General features: G+C 24.3%; 2 protein-coding genes across 2 annotated transcripts in view; one reads left to right on the top strand and one right to left on the bottom strand.

Moving 5' to 3' along the window:
• msi (RNA-binding protein musashi) overlaps positions 1–21,951 on the bottom strand; it is a 612,288-nt gene that overhangs the window by 224,923 nt on the left and 365,414 nt on the right. The window lies entirely within an intron of this gene.
• LOC142220997 (cytidine deaminase-like) lies at positions 13,058–14,131 on the top strand. The gene is made up of 2 exons (XM_075290464.1): positions 13,058–13,315; positions 13,419–14,131. The coding sequence occupies exons 1-2, from the start codon at positions 13,234–13,236 to the stop codon at positions 13,850–13,852; spliced, it is 516 nt and encodes a 171-aa protein (XP_075146579.1). The 5' UTR covers positions 13,058–13,233; the 3' UTR covers positions 13,853–14,131.

Raw genomic sequence — 21,951 nt, 5'->3', positions numbered from 1 at the left:
AAATAAAATTTTGACAAAATTCTCTATAGAAATAAAATCTTGACTAAATTTTCTATAGAAATAAAATATTGACAAAATTTTCTAGAAAAATACAATTTTGACAAAATTTTTTAGAAATAAAATTTTGACACAATTTTCTATAGACATGAAATGTTGACAAAATAGAAATAAAATTTTGACAAAATTTTCTATAGAAATAAAATTTTGACAAAATTGTCTGTAGAAATAAAATTTTGCAAAAATTTCTATGGAAATAAAATTTTGACAAAATTTTCTATAGAAAAAATTGACAAAATTTCCTATAGAAATAAAATTTTGACAAAATTTTCTATCGAAAAAAAATTTTGACAAAATTTTCAATAGAAATAAAATTTTGAAAAAAAAATTTCTATAGAAATAAAATTTTGACAAATATTTCTACAGCAATAAAATTTTAAGAAAATTTTCTATAGAAATAAAATTGTGATAAAAATTATATTAAAAAATTATATAATAAAATTTTGACAACATTTTCTATAGAAAAAAAAATTGACAAAATTTCTTTAGAAATAAAATTTTTAAAAATTTTCTACAGAAATAAAATTTTGACGAAATTTTCTATAGAATTAAAATTTTGACAAAAATTTCTATAAAAATAAAATTTAAAAAAAATTTTCTATAGATATAAATGTTGAGATAATTTTCTACAGAAATAAAATTTTGATAAAAATTATATTAAAAATTTATATCATAAAATTTTGACAACATTTTCTATAGAAATAAAATTTTGTCAAAATTTCCTATAGAAATAAAATGTTGATAAAATTCTCTATCAAATTTTCTATAGTAATAAAATTTAGACAAAATTTTCTATTGGAATAAAATTTTGACAAATTTCCTATAGACATAAAATTTTGCCAAATTTCCTATAGACACAAAATTTTTTAGAAATAAAATTTTTACAAATTTTGTCTATAGAAATAAAATTTTGACACAAATTTCTATCGAAATAAAATTTTGACAAAATTTCAATAGAAATAAAATTTTGACAAAATTTTTTAGAAATAAAATGTTGACAAAATTTCATATAGAAATAAAATTTTGACAAAATTTGCTATAGAAATAAAATTTTTACACAAATTTCTACAGAATTAAAATTTTGACTAAGTTTTATATCGAAATAAAATTTTGACAAAATTTTCTATGGAAACAAAATATTCGAAAGACAAAATTTTGACAAAGAAATACAATTTTGACAAAATTTTCTATCGAAATAAAATTTTGACAAAATTTTCAATAGAAATAAAATTTTGAAAAATATTTTCTTTAGAAATAAAATTTTGACAAAAATTTCTATAGCAATAACATTTTAAGAAAATTTTCTATAGCAATCAAATTTTGATAAAAATTATATTAAAAATTTATATAATAAAATTTTGACAACATTTTCTATAGAAAAAAAATTGACAAAATTTCCTTAGAAATAAAATTTTGACAAAATTTTCTATAGAATTAAAATTTGGACAAAAATTTCTATAAAAATAAAATTTTAAGAAAATTTTCTGTAGATATAAATGTTGAGAAAATTTTCTATAGAAATAAAATTTTGATAAAAATCATATTAAAAATTTATATAATAAAATTTCGACAACAATTTCTATAGAAAAAAATTGACAAAATTTCCTTACAAATAAAATTTTGACAAAATTTTCTACAGAAATAGAATGTCGACAAAATTCTCTAAAGAAACAAAATTTTGACAAAATTTGTAATGGAAATAAAATTTTGACAAAATTTTCTATGGAAATAAAATTTTCACAAAATTTTTTAGAAATAAAGTTTTGACAAAATTTCTTATAGAAATAAAATGTTGATAAAATTCTCTATAAAAATTTTAGTTTCTATAGAGAGAAAATTTTGTCAAAATTTCTTATAGAAATAAAATTTTGACACAAATTTCTATAGAAATAAAATTTTGTCAAAATTTCCTATAGAAATAAAATGTTGATAAAATTCTCTATAGAAATAAAATGTTTACAAAATTTTTTAGAAATAAAATTTTTACAAAAATTTCTTATAGAAATAAAATTTTGACAAAATTTTCTATAGAAATAAGATTTTGACACAAATTTCTATAGAATTAAAATTTTGACAAAATTTTCAATAGAAATTAAATTTTGAAATAAATTTCTATAGAAATAAAATTTTGACAAAATTTTCTATGGAAATAAAATTTTGACAAAATTTTCTATAGAAATAAAATTTTGACACAAATTTCTATAGAAATAAAATTTTGTCAAAATTTTCGAAAGACACAAAATTTTGACAAAATTTTCTATAGAAATAAAAATTTGACTAAATTTTCTATAGAATGAAAAAATTGTCTATAGAAATCAAATTTGGACAAAATTGTCTATAGAAATAAATTTTTGCAAAAATTTCTATAGAAAAAAAATTCTGACAAAATTTTCGATAGAAATAAAATTTTGACAAAATTTTCAATAGAAATAAAATTTTGACAAAATTTTCTATAGAAAAAACATTTTGACAAAATTTTCTATAGAAATAAAATTTTGACAAAATTTTCTATGGAAATTAAATTTTAACAAATTTTTCGATGGAAATTAAATTTTAACAAAATTTTCTATAGAAATAAAATTTTGAAAAAATTTTCTATAGAAATAAAACTTTGACAAAATTTTCTATAGAAATAAAATTTTGAGAAATTTTTCTATGGAAATAAAATTTTAAGAAAATTTTCTATGGAAATAAAACTTTGACAAAATTTTCTATGGAAATAGAATTTTGACAAAATTTTCTATAGAAATAAAATTTTGACAACATTTTCTATAGAAATAAAATTTTGACAAAATTGTCTATAGAAATAAAAAAAAGAGGTAAATGCCTTGTAATATTCGACTGGAATGTACATTGCAAAACATATTTTTTCTTCACGAAATTAATCGATAAAATTATTAATATAATTGAAACTTTTTTCGCTCATGGAAATCAACTTCAATTCAGAAATTATTTGATTTAATTGAACAATTACTTGACATAATTAATTGTTGTGATTGATTCTTGTTTTAATTTAAAAATTAGCTTAATTGGTTAAATTTTGTAAAATTCAACTAAAATTTTAATTGGAAAAATATTGGTCATATTTTTTCTGTTTGTTGACCTGTGGTAGTATAGGATTGTTTCAGAATCACTACTTCGCCATTGGTATAACAGTTTTAAAGCCTTTGAGTTATTGTTTAACTAAACCCTACAATCTCCTCTCATTCTCGCTCTCTCTTTTACACGCGCACACATATTATCTCTTTGTGTTAGCTACAGAGATAATTAATAGCGTAATTGAAATTGAACTAAATCAGCTTAGAACAATTTTTTTCTAAACCAAAAAGTTATTTTTATTGGGAGTTCTGAGTTTTGCTTATAGAAAAAGCCCCCATAATTCAATGATAGCCATTTTTGATTGAAGTAATGTTGTAATTTATAAATTATCCAAGTGGTGTCAATGTATCATTGGAGTAGTTTTTTATGTTAGCGAAAATTCTCATTTGTCCTTTGTTGCCCTTTATATTCTGTATGGTTCTAATAAAATGGACTATCTTAGGTATAATAAAAATTGTTATAATGGTAAATAAAAGTTTTTTCTCTTTTAGATTCACTCATTTATTAAATGGGAAATTATGGTAATGACCATTAGATGTTATTCATCAAAGATAGTCTGAAAAACACTGCTATTTCGCTGTTGTTCAGTTTGAAAGTATTTACTTTAGCTTTATTTAGATTTCTTTGGTACCCTCCAATTCAATAATCAAAAGTCTAAAAACTTGTCATTGGAAGCATACGTATTTTATTTAATCAAATCATAATTTTTGCTAAAAAAAAAATAAAATATTGTTACTAAAAATTAAAACATGTGTCATGAATAAAAATATAAACAGAAAATGTAAACTTCATTTTTTAAATGATTAAATTCAAGAAAAAGTTGAAAATCGAAAAATGATTTTTCGATTATTATTAGTTCAATGATTGATTTCAAGATTTTCATGCCAAAATTCGATTTATACATTCCTATTTGCTTTCGTTGATATAGCTCGTATTAAGATCATTTTTGTCATTTTATGTTAACCGCATAGTCTCACTTACGAGTAGATCAATGACACAAAGCTGCTAACTATTCTATAATTTATTAGATGTTATACAAGGGGAATTTAATTCAATTTCTTTTTTTTATTTATCGCCATATATTTTATATACATTAAAATTTATTTACTAAAAAAATGATTAATTTTCATATGATATATTGCTTTATGCTGCATAGATTTGCGGTTAAATAAAATATGCAGAAATGCATACAACTTTTTACAGGACTTTTATGTTTCAATTTATTTGTTTGATTTACTAAAAGTAGGTTGGTCATAATTAAATGGCATACCATTAATCTGATCCATTCAACAAACGTGCTATTTAAATTCATTAGCATTTTAATTTTTTTATATTAATGTATAAATACAAAAGGATTGGGACAGTCAGAAAACACTTTGACATTTAAAGTTGATGTAATTGTTAATTCTTAATTATTTTTATAATTATTATTTTAACTTTATGGCAGCAAAGAAGATTAATTGTCAATTGTTTTATTTTATTTTATTTTATTTTATTTTATTTTATTTTATTTTAATTTATTTTATTTTATTTTATTTTATTTTATTTTATTTTATTTTATTTTATTTTATTTTTTTATTATTTTATTTTATTTTATGTTATTTTATTTTATTTTATTTTATTTTATTTTATTTTATTTTATTTTATGTTATTTTATGTTATTTTATGTTATTTTATTTTATTTTATTTTATTTTATTTTATTTTATGTTATTTTATGTTATTTTATTTTATTTTATTTTATTTTATTTTATTTATTTATTTCATTTTATTTTTTTATTTCATTTTATTTTATTTTATTTTTTATTATTTTATTTTATTTTATTTTATTTTATTTTATTATAATTTATTTCATCCCTTACTCTAAATATACTTTTCTATTTATTTCTAAAAATTTGAAATCTTCAAAATTTCCCAAAAATATCCTTATCATTAAACTGTCCACAGTTCTATTTAAACTATAAGGATTTGGACTAATAAATATTTGACTATAACGGACAGCATTAGAGGAAATGCATTTTTAGGGATTTTGATGGCAAAACAAATTGGTTTATGCCACAAAACAATGGATCTCCATTTCCCTATGCCAATTATTGAGAGAAGCCAATGACTATGGGGGCAATAATGATGTTCAAATTCTATGCTCGTTGATAATGCTTGGGGATAACCATTTTTAATTTCCGCTTATGCAAAATTTTCTGTCGAATTTGTCACTTTAGAATGGGGCTGATGATGATGATGATGACAATGTCGATGATGAGACAGACATGTACTATGACACCAGACCTTAGCTGGTGTTAGCCATTGGGGAAATTAGCATTAGGTAGTCAATTTTAGTTAATGTATCCATCACACACAAGCTACATATATGCATATAAAGTATATTGTCATTATGGTTTTAGGGAATTTTCCAAAACACCATTGCGTAGGAGAAGAAATCAAAAAAAAAAAAACAGAAAATATTATGAATGCAAATTATATACATTTCATGTGAATATTGCGTAAATATATTTATATGGGAATGTATGTGAATTTATGCGATAAAATATGCAGATATGAAATATTTAATACATATATTATTCTCGTGCTCTACAAAATTTAATCAAAAACACCTTTAAAAACAAATGTATGCACAATTAATAAGTGGGATAGGGGGATTTTAAATACCAAATCCAATTAAGTTCCAATTCCATCAGTTTTTTTGAATTGTGATATGTTGCAATTACCTGAAAATAGATAAAAAGAGAAATACAATTTAATTAAACTCGGTTAAAGATAAATGTATTATATATAATTTAAGAAAAAATATCAATTTAAATTGTATTGACTAATGGATAAGAAACAGCCGTAGTTGACTGCATTCACCCATACCCATTTTACAATTTTAATTTAATTCAATTTAATTTTCTTGGTTTCAAGATCAATTACAAATGCGAATATTTGAATCGTTTTATTATTTTCATTTAACTTCATGGGATTATTTTCAGCTTCATAAGGGATAATTTATCTAACAGCATACATTCTATTTTGTCTATACATGTTTCATTTACATGCAATTCAATGCTTCAAATTACGATATATATGCTAATACGATAGTAATATAGCACTTTATAAATAAATATTTAATAATTAAAATAATAATTAACTTAAATTAATATCACACTTGAGCTCATTGATTTGTCATCACCATTGGTAACCGCTTAGATAAAAACTATTAAAATGGTTTAACTCAGCTTAACTCTTATACTCTCTTCGCTCTTTTCTCAGTATTCTCAAGTTTTAATGATCAAAATTTGTCTGTGTTAGTATGTAAGATACAAGCCGTATATTTTACCAATTATAATGATATTTAAATTAAATTAAAATATCCTAGATTAATTATTTTAAAACAATATAATGTTTTATTTGTTAGTTTTATCTTTGTCATCTTCTCTGTTTATTGTAGTTGTTATTTTATGTTTAAAACGTAAACTCCCTAAGGTATATCTCTTATTCTCTCATTGCTCTGTGCTCTTTTCTCAGTATTCTCACATTTTTAAGATCTACCTTATGTTTATTCTATATGCAATGTTAAACCAATGTTGTTGTCGTCTTCTCTTTCCTTATATCATTGCCGGATTCTGTGTTAGTTAGTATGACTATGTTAAGTACACAGCTGAGTTGTAATATTTATAACATTTCTCTATAGAATGAGAGAGTAAAAATCTACGATCTGCGTGCATACCACAAATATTGGTTGTATTAATTAAAATTCAATGAAATTAAATTTAGATTTTTTAAACTAAAAAAATTGAATGTATTTACTCTTAATATATTACAAAAGTATTGTTTTGTTTATTTTAGTTTATTGTATTTTTTTTTTCGTTGTTGCCTAGTGTAATATTAAAACGCACAAAGCAAACTGTATATGTAAATGCATCATTATTGTTCTCTATTCTAATTTTTCGCCGCATGATTTCAACTGTAGTTGGTTTGTAGTCATTACACCGCACCGTATCATGTTCAGAATTTCAATACTAGCCTCTGGGAGAAATGAGAACAAAAGCTATACACATGCCGATCACTGCGTAGGGTAGTTGTTGAGGGTTAGTTTTGTATGTGTTGCTCGAAGTGATGATGCGGATAAGAAACAAAAAGAAAATTAAAGAAGTAATGGGTATTGGAAAATTAATATATTTTAAATTTATCCCAAAATCGCCTTTTACTCAAATCCATTACATGCAAAAAATTAAAAAAAAATGGAATTCGTATAATTTGCAAATGGTTTTGCCTATCTTAGGTCGATAATGGCGTTTCTTCTTCCGCTAGCTCCATAATGATATGGCAACCAGTGTTGCCACACGAGCCAAAAATAACCTACCAAAATTTTAAGAAAATTTTACAAAAAAAAAAAAAAAAACTATATAATAATCGTAATTTGCAGTGTTTGTTATTACGAAAAAATGTTTCTTAAGTCTTAATATTTAATTTTAATATCGACTTTAAAGAAAATGTAGTTAAAAATTAAAATTAAATAATTTAATTAACAATCAAATTTTATTTCTATAAAAATTTTATTTGAAAATTTTCTTTTCTATAGAAAATTTTGTAAAAAAAATTATTTCTATAAGAAATTTTGTCAAAATTTTATTTCTATAGAAAATTTTTTCAAAATTTAAATTTTATAGGAAATGTTGTCAAAGTTTTATTTTTATAGAAAATTTTGTCACATTTTTATCTTCATAGAAAATATTGTCAAAATTTTATCTCCGTAGAGAATTTTGTCAAAATTTTATTTCTAAAGGGTGATTCTTTTGAGGTTAGGATTTTCATGCATTAGTATTTGACAGATCACGTGGGATTTCAGACATGGTGTCAAAGAGAAAGATGCTCAGTATGCTTTGACATTTCATCATGAATAGACTTACGATCTGCCACAACGTCGAATTTTCAGTGAATGGGCCCTAGAAAAGTTGGCAGAAAATCCGCTTTTTTATCGACAAATTTTGTTCAGCGATGAGGCTCATTTCTGGTTGAATGGCTACGTAAATAAGCAAAATTGCCGCATTTGGAGTGAAGAGCAACCAGAAGCCGTTCAAGAACTGCCCATGCATCCCGAAAAATGCACTGTTTGGTGTGGTTTGTACGCTGGTGGAATCATTGGACCGTATTTTTTTAAAGATGCTGTTGGACGCAACGTTACGGTGAATGGCGATCGCTATCGTTCGATGCTAACAAACTTTTTGTTGCCAAAAATGGAAGAACTGAACTTGGTTGACATGTGGTTTCAACAAGATGGCGCTACATGCCACACAGCTCGCGATTCTATGGCCATTTTGAGGGAAAACTTCGGAGAACAATTCATCTCAAGAAATGGACCGGTAAGTTGGCCACCAAGATCATGCGATTTGACGCCTTTAGACTATTTTTTGTGGGGCTACGTCAAGTCTAAAGTCTACAGAAATAAGCCAGCAACTATTCCAGCTATGGAAGACAACATTTCCGAAGAAATTCGGGCTATTCCGGCCGAAATGCTCGAAAAAGTTGCCCAAAATTGGACTTTCCGAATGGACCACCTAAGACGCAGCCGCGGTCAACATTTGAATGAAATTATCTTCAAAAAGTAAATGTCATGGACCAATCTAACGTTTCAAATAAAGAACCGATGAGATTTTGCAAATTTTATGCGTTTTTTTTTAAAAAAAAGTTATCAAGCTCTTAACAAATCACCCTTTATAAAAGAATTTCGTCAAAATTTTATTTTAATAAAAATTTTGTCAAAATTTCAGTTTTATAGAAATTTTGTCAAAATTTTATTTCTATAAGAAATTGTATATCTATAGGAAATTTTGTCAAAATTTTATATCTATAGAAAATTTTGTCACATTTTTATCTATTTAAATTTTGTTAAAATTTTATCTCCATAGAAACTTTTGTCAAAATGTTTTTTGTATAGACAATTTGTCAAAATTTTATTTATATAGAAAATTTTGTCAAATTTTTTTTTTATTTTAAATTTGGTCAAAATTTTATTTCTATAGAAAAATTTGTCAAGATTATATTTCTATAGAAAATTTTGTCGAAATTTTATTTCTATAAGAAATTTTGTCAAAATTTTGTCTCCATAGAAACTTTTGTCAAAATTTTATTTCAATAGAAAAATTTGTCAAGATTATATTTCTATAGAAAAGTTTGCGAAATTTTATTTCTATAAGAAATTTTGTCAAAATTGTATCTCTATAGAAAATTTTGTCTAAATTTCAATTTTATAGAAATTTTGTCAAAATTTTATTTCTAGAGAATTTTGTCAACATTTTATCTCCATAGAAAATTTTGTCCAAATTTTATTTCTATAGAAAATTTTGTCAAAGTTTTATTTCTATAGGAAATTTTGTCACATTTTTATCTAGAGAGAAAATTTTGTCAAAATTTTATCTTCATAGAAACTTTTGTCAAAATGTTGTTTGCATAGACAATTTGTCAAAATTTTATTTCAATAGAAAAATTTGTCAAGATTATATTTCTATAGAAAATTTTGTCGATATTTTATTTCTATAAGAAATTGTGTCAAAATAGTATCTGTATGGAAAATTTTGTCTAAATTTCAGTTTTATAAAAATTTTGTCAAAATTTTATCTCTAGAAAATTTTTTCAACATTTTATATCTATAGAAAGATTTATATCTATAGGAAATTTTGTAACATTTTTATCTAGTTAGAAAATTTTGTCAAAATTTTATCTCCATAGAAACCTTTGTCAAAATGTTTTTTGTATAGACAATTTTTCAAAAATCAAAATTTTATTTATATAGAAAATTTTGTCAAAATTTTAGTTTTATTTTAAATTTGGCCAAATTTTATTTTAATAGAAAAATTTGTCAAGATTATATTTCTATTGAAAATTTTGTCGAAATTTTATTTCTATAAGAAAATTTTGTCGAAATTTTATTTCTATAAGAAATTTTGTCAAAATTGTATCTCTATAGAAAATTTTGTCTAAATTTCAGTTTTATAGAAAATTTGTCAAAATTTTATTTCTATAGGAAATTTTGTCAAAATTTTATCTCTATAGCAAAATTTGTCTCAATTTTATATCAATAGGAAATTTTGTCAAAATATTATATCTATAGGAAATTTTGTCAAAATTTTAGCTCTATAGAAAAATTTGTCCAAATTGTATATCTATAGATAATTTTGTCAAAATTTTATTTCTATAGAAAATTTCGTCAAAGTATTATTTATTTCTATAGAAAATTTTGTCAACATTTTATCTCCATAGAAAATTTTCTCAAAATTTTATTTCTATAGAAAATGTTGTCAAAATTTTGTCACATTTTTATCTAGATAGAAAATTTTATCTCCATAGAAACTTTTGTCAAAATGTTATTTGTATAGAAAATTTTGTCTAAATTTTTCTATAGAAATATTTGTCAAAATTTTATTTCAATAGAAAATTTTGTCAAAATTTTATTTCTAAAGAAAGTTTGTCAAAATTTTATCTCTATAAGAAATTTTGTCAAAATTGCAATTATATAGAAAATTTTGTTAAAATTTTAGTTCTATAGAAAATTTTGTCAAAATTTTACATCTATAGAAAATATTGTCAAATTTAATTACTATAGAAAATTTTGTAAAAAATGTATTTCTATAGAAACTTTTGTAAAAATTTTATTTCTATAGAAAATTATGTCAACATTTTATGTGTATAGAAAATTTTGTCAAAATTGTATCTCTATAGAAAATTTTGTCAAAATTTCAGTTTTATAGAATATTTGTCAAAATTTTATTTTTATAGGAAATTGTGTCAAAATTTTATATAGGAAATTTTGTCAACATTTTATTTCTATAGGAAATTTTGTCAAAATTTTATTTCTATAGAAAATTTTGTCAACATTTGATTTCTATAGAAATATTTATCAAAATTTTAATTCAATAGAAAATTCTGTCAAAACTTTATTTCTAAAGAAAGTTTGTCAAAATTTTATTTGTATAAGAAATTTTTCAAAATTGCAATTATATAGAAAGTTTTGTTAAAATTTTATTTCTATAGAAAATTTTGTCAAAATTTTATTTCTATAGTAAATTTTGTCAAAATTTTATTTCTATAAGAAATTTTGTCCAAATTGTATCTGTATAAAAATTTTTGTCAAAATTTCAGTTGTATAAAAAATTTGTCAAAATTTTATTTCTATAGGAAATTCTGTCAAAGTTTTATTTCCTTACAAGATTTTGTCAAAATTTGGTATCCTAAGAAAATTTTGTCAAAATTGTATATGTATAAAAAAATTTTGTCAAAATGTCAGTTTTATAGAAAATTTCTCAAAATTTTATTTCTATAGAACATTTTGTCACATTTTTGTCTAGATAGAAAATTTTGTCAAAATTTTATCTCCATAGAAACTTTTGTCAAAATGTTGTTTGTATAGACATTTTGTCCAAATTTTATTTCTATAGGAAATTTTGTCAAAATTTTATTTCAATAGGAAATTTTGTCAAAATTTTATTTCAATAGGAAATTTTGTCATAATTTCATTTCTATAGAAAATTTTGTCAAAATTTTATCTCCAAAGAAAATTTTGTAAAATTTTATCTCCACAGAAAATTTTGTCAAAATTTTATCTCCATAGAAAATTTTGTCAAAATTTTATATCCATAGAAAATTTTAGTTCAATAGATAATTTTGTCTCTAGGAAATTTTGTCAAAAGTTTATTTCTATAAGAAATTTTGTCAATGTTTTTTTTTTCAATAGAAAATTTTGTCAAAATTTTATATCTATAGAAAATATTGTCAAAATTTAATTTCTATAGAAAATTTTGTAAAAAATGTATTTCTATAGAAAATTTTGTAAAAATTTTATTTCTATAGAAAACTATGTCAACATTTTATGTGTATAGAAAATTTTGTCAAAATTTTATTTCTATAGAAGATTTTGTCAAAAATTTTGTCTCTATAGAAAATGTTGTCAAAATTGCAGTTTTATAGAAAATTTGTCAAAATTTTATTTCTATAGAAAATTATGGCAACATTTTATTTGTATAGAAAATTTTGTCAAAATTTTATTTCTATAGAAAATTTGGTTAAAATTTTAATTCTATAAAAAATTTTGTCAAAATTGTGTCTCTATAGAAAATTTTGTCAAAATTGTAGCTCTATAGAAAATTTTGTCAAAATTTTATTTCTATAGAAAATTTGGTCAAAATTTTAATTCTATAGGAAATTTTGTCAAAATTTTATCTCTATAGAAAAATTTGTCAAAATTTCATTTCTAGAGGATTATTTTGCAAAATCTACCAAAACATCAAGAATTCTACCCATCTACTAAATAGTAATAAATCTACCATTTTTGCTACAATTCTACCAACTCTGGCAGCCGTAATGGCAACCCTTATAGTATACACCTTACCGAACAGTTTCCCTAATGTTATGTTTGTTAATGTACCGACGCCATATGTGGGGTGGGTGGTTGAATGTTTTTTTGTTTGTTTGTTGTTTTTTTGCTGTGAAGGTGGGTGGGTGAATGTACGAATTTCTAATGTGTGTGATATTGAAATACTCATCCATAGAATTCATTTACTTTACTCTCTTTCTCTCACGTTTTCTCAACACACCAACACGCATTGTTTTTCATTTGGTGAAAAATCCAAGAATAACAGTACCAATACACATATATGCCAAGAGTGTTTTATTAAGGGAGAAAATGAAAATGAATTGACATTTGGGAGAGGAGAGCACGCGTATAAAATTGAAAACAATGTTATTTTATTAGATTGGATGGCGTTGTTGTTGTTGTTGCTCTTGCCATTGTAGACGGGGTCTATGCTCAGTGAGTGAGTGACAAGATTTGTGATAATAGGGGGTTTTTCTAGTTTTTGTTGTTGGCTGTTGTTTTTTTTTTTTTTTAGTTTTCATGTTAACAAACAACCACAAATTAAGTCCATTTCTCAGTTGACGGTCGGATAGGTACATCACACGAGCCAACAAAGCGCACACAAGCCATTATAGCAGAAAACGTAACGCACGTAAAAAAAATCTTTAGAAGGCATAGAAACAAAACAAGATAAAAGAAAATATTCTATAGAAAATTAATTGACAAGGTCATTATGGATATTGTGGATACCACCAAGGTGACTGGCCTCAAAAAGGCTACCATACCAGAGACTATAAAACTATATCAAGATTTGGGTAAGTAGCCATAACGAGGATGTTCGAAAGAAATTTCAAAATATTTAAGAAATTAGCCTTAAATCTCTCCCCTCTCTTTTGTTTGGATTTTTGCCCCCCGCAGATGACGATTGCAAGGAATTATTAAGAAACGCCAACAAAGTTCGTCTTAATGCCTATGTGCCCTACAGTAATTTTAAGGTTGGTGCTGCGTTTCGCACAAATTGTGGCCGTATTTTCACCGGCTGTAATGTTGAGAATGCCGCCTTTACACCCTGTTCGTGTGCCGAACGCACTGCCATCTGTAAGGCGGTAAGTGAGGGTTTTACCGAATTTGTAGCCGGCGCTGTGGTTGCCTATCAAGAGGATGCCTTCACCACACCTTGTGGTGTATGTCGACAATTTATTATGGAATTTTCTGCCCAGGACATACCCATCTATGTGGCCAAAGCTGTGGAGAAGGAAAATCAAGGCATATTAGAAAATCAAAATACCGATCAAGTTTTGTGTACGTCCATTTATAATTTACTGCCAAATGGTTTTCGCAATTATAAATAAGAACAAAAAAAAAAAAAAACACAATGGGAGGAAATCGGTAAACGACTGCCTAGCCAAGGTATTAGAGAAAGTTCAGGAAATTTCTATTTCCAACTTTCTTATTTAGTGTAATTAAAAAGAAAAATTAGTTTTAATTTAAAACATACATACATTTATAATAATTGTAGTTAATTTTTCTATTGTAAAAAAAACTAAAATAAAAAAATAAAAATAAAATGTATAAAAGCAATAAAACAAAACACAAACAATAAACTTTTATATATAAAATAAAAAGAAAAATCTATGAGTGTTTCCTCTTAGTTTCTACAAATGAACAATGTTTTTTTTTTTTTACTCAATTCATACGATAAGCAAATTCTCATTTATCAAATTGATAAGAATTCATTTCAAATTTGTTTGGGATAAACTTAACCTCCCCCCCAAACATTATTGGTCTAATCTACAGCAATCATTCGGCCAGTTGTTATACATAGCCTGGGAAAAAACGAAACATTTGCAAAATAATCAAAATAGAAATTTATTAACATACTCATTAATTTTTCCCCCAGTCACCCATTTCTTTCCTATCGATTCTAATGGCGATAATGTGTGCTAATGTGTCATAATAAATACTAAAAAAAAAACAAATGAAATAAAAACAAATATTAAAAAAAATCCACCAACTAAACAAAAAATCAACCTATGATTGGCAAGATAAGATCGAGAAATCACAAGTTCAATATTTTGTTAATGTTTGCAAATAATCAGGGAAATTGTGTGGCGCTGATTAGTGAAAATATATGTAGATTAGAAATATGATAATTATTATTAAAAGTGAAAATTTTAATTTAATTTAATTTTTTACATATAGAATTTTATATTTTCACATAGAATAAAAAATACTAAGCGAAAAATACTGAGCGAAAGAACGTAGCAATTAGAAAATAAATATCCAAAGCTTGTAATTAATACAAAAAAATAGTTTAAATAAACTAACAAATTAATTATAATTTGCAATAAATTATTTAAAGTGTTTTTATACCCTCCACCATAGGATGGGGGTATATTAACTTTGTCATTCCGTTTGTAACATATATATATATATATATATATATATATATATATATATATATATATATATATATATATATATATATATATATATATATATATATATATATATATATATATATATATATATATATATATATATATATATATATATATAAAGGGTGATTTGTTAAGAGCTTGATAACTTTTTTTTTAAAAAAACGCATAAAATTTGCAAAATCTCATCGGTTCTTTATTTGAAACGTTAGATTGGTCCATGACATTTACTTTTTGAAGATAATTTCATTTAAATGTTGACCGCGGCTGCGTCTTAGGTGGTCCATTCGGAAAGTCCAATTTTGGGCAACTTTTTCGAGCATTTCGGCCGGAATAGCCCGAATTTCTTCGGAAATGTTGTCCTCCAAAGCTGGAATAGTTGCTGGCTTATTTCTGTAGACTTTAGACTTGACGTAGCCCCACAAAAAATAGTCTAAAGGCGTCAAATCGCATGATCTTGGTGGCCAACTTACCGGTCCATTTCTTGAGATGAATTGTTCTCCGAAGTTTTCCCTCAAAATGGCCATAGAATCGCGAGCTGTGTAGCACGTAGCGCCATCTTGTTGAAACCACATGTCAACCAAGTTCAGTTCTTCCATTTTTGGCAACAAAAAGTTTGTTAGCATCGAACGATAGCGATCGCCATTCACCGTAACGTTGCGTCCAACAGCATCTTTGAAAAAATACGGTCCAATGATTCCACCAGCGTACAAACCACACCAAACAGTGCATTTTTCGGGATGCATGGGCAGTTCTTGAACGGCTTCTGGTTGCTCTTCACTCCAAATGCGGCAATTTTGCTTATTTACGTAGCCATTCAACCAGAAATGAGCCTCATCGCTGAACAAAATTTGTCGATAAAAAAGCGGATTTTCTGCCACTGATTTTGGTAATAAAATTCAATGATTTGCAAGCGTTGCTCGTTAGTAAGTCTATTCATGATGAAATGTCAAAGCATACTGAGCATCTTTCTCTTTGACACCATGTCTGAAATCCCACGTGATCTGTCAAATACTAATGCATGAAAATCCTAACCTCAAAAGAATCACCCTTTATATATATATTTTGGGTCGTGGTGAAATTCTGAGTCAATCTGAGCATGTCCGTCCGTCTGTTGAAATCACGCTAACTTCCGAACGAAACAAGCTATCGACTTGAAACTCGGCACAAGTAGTTGTTATTGATGTAGGTCGGCTGGTATTGCAAATGGCCATATCGGTCCAATTTTACGTATAGCCCCCATATAAAGGGACCCCCAGATTTGGCTTGTGGATCTTTTAAGAGAAGTAAATTTCATCCGATCTTGATGAAATTTGGTACATGGTGTTGGTATAAGGTCTCTAACAACCATGCAAAAATTGGTCCACATCGGTCCATAATTATATATAGCCCCCATATAAACCGATCCCCGGATTTGGCTTGCGGAGCCTCAAAGAAAAGCAAATTTCATCCGGTCCGGCTGAAATTTGGTACATGGTGTTGATATATGGTCTATAACAGCCATGCAAAAATTGGTCCACATCCGTCCATAATTATATATAGCCCCCATATAAATCGATCCCCCGATTTGGCATAAGGAGCCTTTAAGAGAAGCAAATTTCATTCGATCCGGCTGAAATTTGGAAGTTCTTCTCAAGGCACAACTTTAATAGAACTTTCAAAAATGCTCTCCCAAAGATGTTCTTTATTTTAATTGCACAGGAAGTTCATTTTAGTCAATTTCGTTATAACTCGCTTTTTTCATATTTTTAATGGGAAATTTATTTTTTTTGTGTATTTCAAATAGATTAAAGACTGATTAAGAATTAATAAAATGGTGCAAAATATTTAAATTTAGCGGAAAAAAATGCTAAATCCTTTGTAGAAAAATTTCGAATTTTTGAAAATATTTGTTCCAGACAAGCGTTATAATGCATTAATTATCAAAATTTTTTAAAAAATATTTATTTCTCAAAATATCACAAAATTTCTTAATTCACATCCAAAACACTGAATTCGCCTCACACCCTAAGAAGTGATGCAAATTCAGTGCAGCGGCTATTGAAATGGTGTACATCCATCCTATGACAAGCCCATGTTAAATTCATCGCTTCACGCAGAGAAGGAATATGATCACCTCAAACATGTTTCAAGAGCAAAATGTTATTTTTGTAGGGTGACCATGTAACATGTTTGTCACTAAAATGTTATTTTATCGTCAAATATAACCTGCTTGCCGAAATCAGATACATGATTTCCGAGAAAATAACATGGTTGCTAAAACCATATTACATGGTCATCAGCCAAAGATAACATTTTGTTCTTAAAACATGTTTGAGGTGATCATATTCCTTCTCCGGGTGTTCTGCGTCAATTTGGCAGCACATCCGGATCCAAAAATAACATGTTCACTACTTTTTTGGCGACGCCTTTTTTGCTGGGGTGTTAGTATATGGTCTCTAATAACCATGCCAAAATTGGTCCACATCGGTCCATAATTATACATATAGCCCCATATAAACCGATCCCCAGATTTGACCTCCGAAGCCTCGTGGAAGAGCAAAATTCATCTGATTCAGATGAAATTTGGTACGTGGTTTTAATACATGGCCTCAAACAACTATGCAGGAATTGGCCCATATCTGTCCATAATTATATGTAGCCCCCATATAAACCCACCCCCAGATTTGACCTCCGGAGCCCTTTGGAAGAGCAAAATTCACCCGATCCGGTTGAAATTTGGTACGTGGTGTTAGTATATGGTCTCTAATAACCATGCAAAAATTGGTTCATACCGGTCTTAATTATATATAACCCCCATTTAAACCGATCCCCAGATTTGACTTCCGGAGCTCGTGGAGGAGCAAAATTTATCCGAACCGGTTGAAATTTGGTACGTGGTGAAATTTGGTACATTGCGCTAGTATATGGCCACTAACAACCATGCCAAAATTGGTCCATATTTGTGTATAGTTATATATAGCCGACACCCGAAGCCGATCTATAGAAAAATTTTGTCAAAATTTTATTTCTATAGAAAATTTTGTCAACATTTCATTTCTATAGAAAATTTTGTCAAAATTTTATTTCTATAGAAAAATTTTATCAAAATTTTATTTCTATAGAAAATTTTGTCAAAATTTTATGTCTATAGAAAATTTTGTCAAAATTTTCTTTCTATAGAAAATTTTGTCAAAATTTTATTTCTATAGAAAATTTTGTCAAAATTTTATTTCTTTAGAAAATTTTGTCAAAATTTCATCGCTATAGAAAATTTTGTCAAAATTTTATTTCTATAGAAAATTTTGTGAACATTTTATTTCTATAGATAATTTTGTCAAAATTTTATCGCTATAGAAAATTTTGTCAAAATTTATTTCTATAGAAAATGTTGTCAACATTTCATTTCTATAGAACATTTTGTCAAAATTTTATTTCTATAGAAAATTTTGTGAACATTTTATTTCTATAGATAATTTTGTCAAAATTTTGTCGCTATAGAAAATTTTGTCAAAATTTATTTCTATAGAAAATGTTGTCAAAATTTTATTTCTATAGAAAAATTTGTCAAAATTTTATTTCTATAGAGAATTTTGTCAAAATTTCATTTCTATAGAAAATTTTGTGAAAATTTTATTTCTATAGAAAATTTTGTCAAAATTTTATCGGTAAAGAAAATTTTGTCAAAATTTTATTTCTATAGAAAATTTTGTCAAAATTTCATTTCTATAGAAAATTTTGTCAAAATTTTATCGCTATAGAAAATTTTGTCAAAATTTTATTTCTATAGAAAATTTTGTCAAAATTGTATTTCTATAGAAAATTTTGTCAAAATTTGATCGCTATAGAAAATTTTGTCAAAATTTTATTTCTATAGAAAATTTTGTCAAAATTTTATTTCTACAGAAAATTTTGTCAAAATTTTATTTCTATAGAAAATTTTGTGAAATTGTTATTTCTTTAGAGAATTTTGTGAAAATTTTATTTCTATACAAAATTTTGTGAAAATTTTATTTCTTTAGAAAATTTTGTCAAAATTTTATTTCTATAGAAAGTTTTGTCAAAATTTCATTTCTATAGAAAATTTTGTCAAAATTTTATTTCTATAGAAAATTTTGTCAAAATTTTATGTCTATAGAAAATTTTGTCAAAATTTTATTTCTATAGAAAATTTTGTCAAAATTTTATTTCTATAGAAAATTTTGTCAAAATTTTATTTCTTTAGAAAATTTTGTCAAAATTTCATCGCTGTAGAAAATTTTGTCAAAATTTCATCGCTATAGAAAATTTTGTCAAAATTTCATCGCTATAGAAAATTTTGTCAAAATTTTATTTCTATAGAAAATTTTGTGAACATTTTATTTCTATAGATAATTTTGTCAAAATTTTATCGCTATAGAAAATTTTGTCAAAATTTATTTCTATAGAAAATGTTGTCAACATTTCATTTCTATAGAACATTTTGTCAAAATTTTATTTCTATAGAAAATTTTGTGAACATTTTATTTCTATAGATAATTTTGTCAAAATTTTGTCGCTATAGAAAATTTTGTCAAAATTTATTTCTATAGAAAATGTTGTCAAAATTTTATTTCTATAGAAAAATTTGTCAAAATTTTATTTCTATAGAAAATTTTGTCAAAATTTCATTTCTATAGAAAATTTTGTGAAAATTTTATTTCTATAGAAAATTTTGTCAAAATTTTATCGGTAAAGAAAATTTTGTCAAAATTTTATTTCTATAGAAAATTTTGTCAAAATTTCATTTCTATAGAAAATTTTGTCAAAATTTTATCGCTATAGAAAATTTTGTCAAAATTTTATTTCTATAGAAAATTTTGTCAAAATTGTATTTCTATAGAAAATTTTGTCAAAATTTGATCGCTATAGAAAATTTTGTCAAAATTTTATTTCTATAGAAAATTTTGTCAAAATTTTATTTCTACAGAAAATTTTGTCAAAATTTTATTTCTATAGAAAATTTTGTGAAATTGTTATTTCTTTAGAGAATTTTGTGAAAATTTTATTTCTATACAAAATTTTGTGAAAATTTTATTTCTTTAGAAAATTTTGTCAAAATTTTATTTCTATAGAAAGTTTTGTCAAAATTTCATTTCTATAGAAAATTTTGTCAAAATTTTATTTCTTTAGAAAATTTTATCAAAATTTTATTTTTATAGAAAATTTTGTCAAAATTTTATTTCTATAGAAAATTTTGTCAAAATTTTTTTTCTATAGAAAATTTTGTAAAAATTTTATTTCTATAGAAAATTTTGTCAAACTGAATTATATACGTATTTAATCGGACTTTTTTGTTTAACATGTATGGACTAACATGTATGGACTTACCACAACCCGAGTAATTCGATTGTGGATGACAGTCTTTCGCATAAGTTTCAACGCAATGCGTGGTGGAGGGTATATAAGATTCGGCCTGGCCGAACTTACGGACGTATATACTTATTTTAATTAACTTGATTTCATAATGTTTCATTTCATCTCATTTTATTTTATATATAAAATTAAGTATTTTATTTTGTTTTACTTATTTTTTTATTTAAGTGAGTTTCTTTTTATTTTATTTTATTTTTAACTTTATTTCATATTAGTTTTTATTATTTTATTTTATTTTACTTCACTTCATTTCATTTCACTTCGTTTAATTTAATTTCATTGCACTTTATTTTATTTTATTTTATTTAATTTTATTTTATGTTATTTTATTTTATTTTATTTTATTTTATTTTATTTTATTTTATTTTATTTTATTTTATTTTATTTTATTTTATTTTATTTTATTTAATTTTATTTTATTTTATTTTATTTTATTTTATTTTATTTTATTTTATTTTATTTTAATTTTATTTTAGTTTATTTAATTTAATTTTATTTTATTTTATTTTATTTTATTTTACTTTACTTTATTTGATTTTATCTTAGTACATTTCTTTGTCATTTTGTTTTCTTTTTTATTTTATTTTATTTTATTTTATTTTATTTTATTTTATTTCATTTTGTTGTATCTTATGTGATATTATTTTATTTTATTAATTTTTTTATTTAGTTTTGTTTTATTTTATTTAACGTATCTTATTTTATATGATTTCTTTTCTTCCCTTCCCTTCCCTTCCCTTCCCTTCCCTTCCCTTCCCTTCCTTTCCCTTTCCTTCCATTCCATTCCATTCCCTTCCCTTGCCATCCATTCCATTCCATTCCATTCCCTTCCCTTCCCTTCTCTTTTCTTTTATTTCCTTTTTAATTTAATTTAATGTTATTTTATTTTATTTATCTTTATTTCATTTTATTTTACTTTATTTTATTTTATTTAATTTTATTTTAAATTATTTTAAATAATTTATTTTATTTTTTTATTTTATTTTATTTCACTTTATTTTATAAGCTCGAATAAATATTGTAATAATATGTATTTTATTTTATATTACTTTATCTCATTGCATATATATTTTCTTTCACTTTCTTTTGATTTTGATTTAACTTAATTTATTTTTTTTTTTGATATAAATAATAATTGAAAAAAAATAATAATATTTTAAATGAATTTAATTTGTGATGAAAAAATATTATTAAATACTTTTTAGTCACATTGTTTTTCTAGGTAAATATATAATTTAATTTAATTTTTTTTTTATAAAATTAATTACAAAGTCATTATAGTTACATAAAATTTGAGAAATACTCATCGCAATTTTCCCCCCAAATTTTGCCCATTTACGTGATTGATAAATTTAATTAAATTGTGTATATATATATATATAGTTAAAACCATGCATCATAATGGACATCACACTATATATTTCATAGGAAATCAGTTATCGCTTAATACAAATAATTAGAAAAGTTGTTTATTGTCAATCAGAAACCACAAAACAATGTAGGTATTCAGCTATTAAATTTATTGCCCCCTTACATCAAAGAAATTGGACATTTCCATTTGTTTACAATTTCTTTGAAAATATATTTCCTAATACGAATAGAAGTGTTTTTGGTATAATGCATTGGATACACACAACAAA

Source organism: Haematobia irritans, chromosome 1, assembly GCF_050003625.1.
Source record: "Haematobia irritans isolate KBUSLIRL chromosome 1, ASM5000362v1, whole genome shotgun sequence".
Classification (NCBI taxonomy): domain Eukaryota; kingdom Metazoa; phylum Arthropoda; class Insecta; order Diptera; family Muscidae; genus Haematobia; species Haematobia irritans.
This window is presented reverse-complemented; position numbering and strand designations above follow the sequence as displayed.

Coding starts and splice junctions, on each gene's coding strand:
- LOC142220997 (XM_075290464.1), top strand. CDS start 13,234: ATGGATATTGTGGATACCACCAAGGTGACTGGCCTCAAAAAGGCTACC. Junction 13,316..13,418: donor AAAACTATATCAAGATTTGG/GTAAGTAGCCAT, acceptor TGCCCCCCGCAG/ATGACGATTGCAAGGAATTA.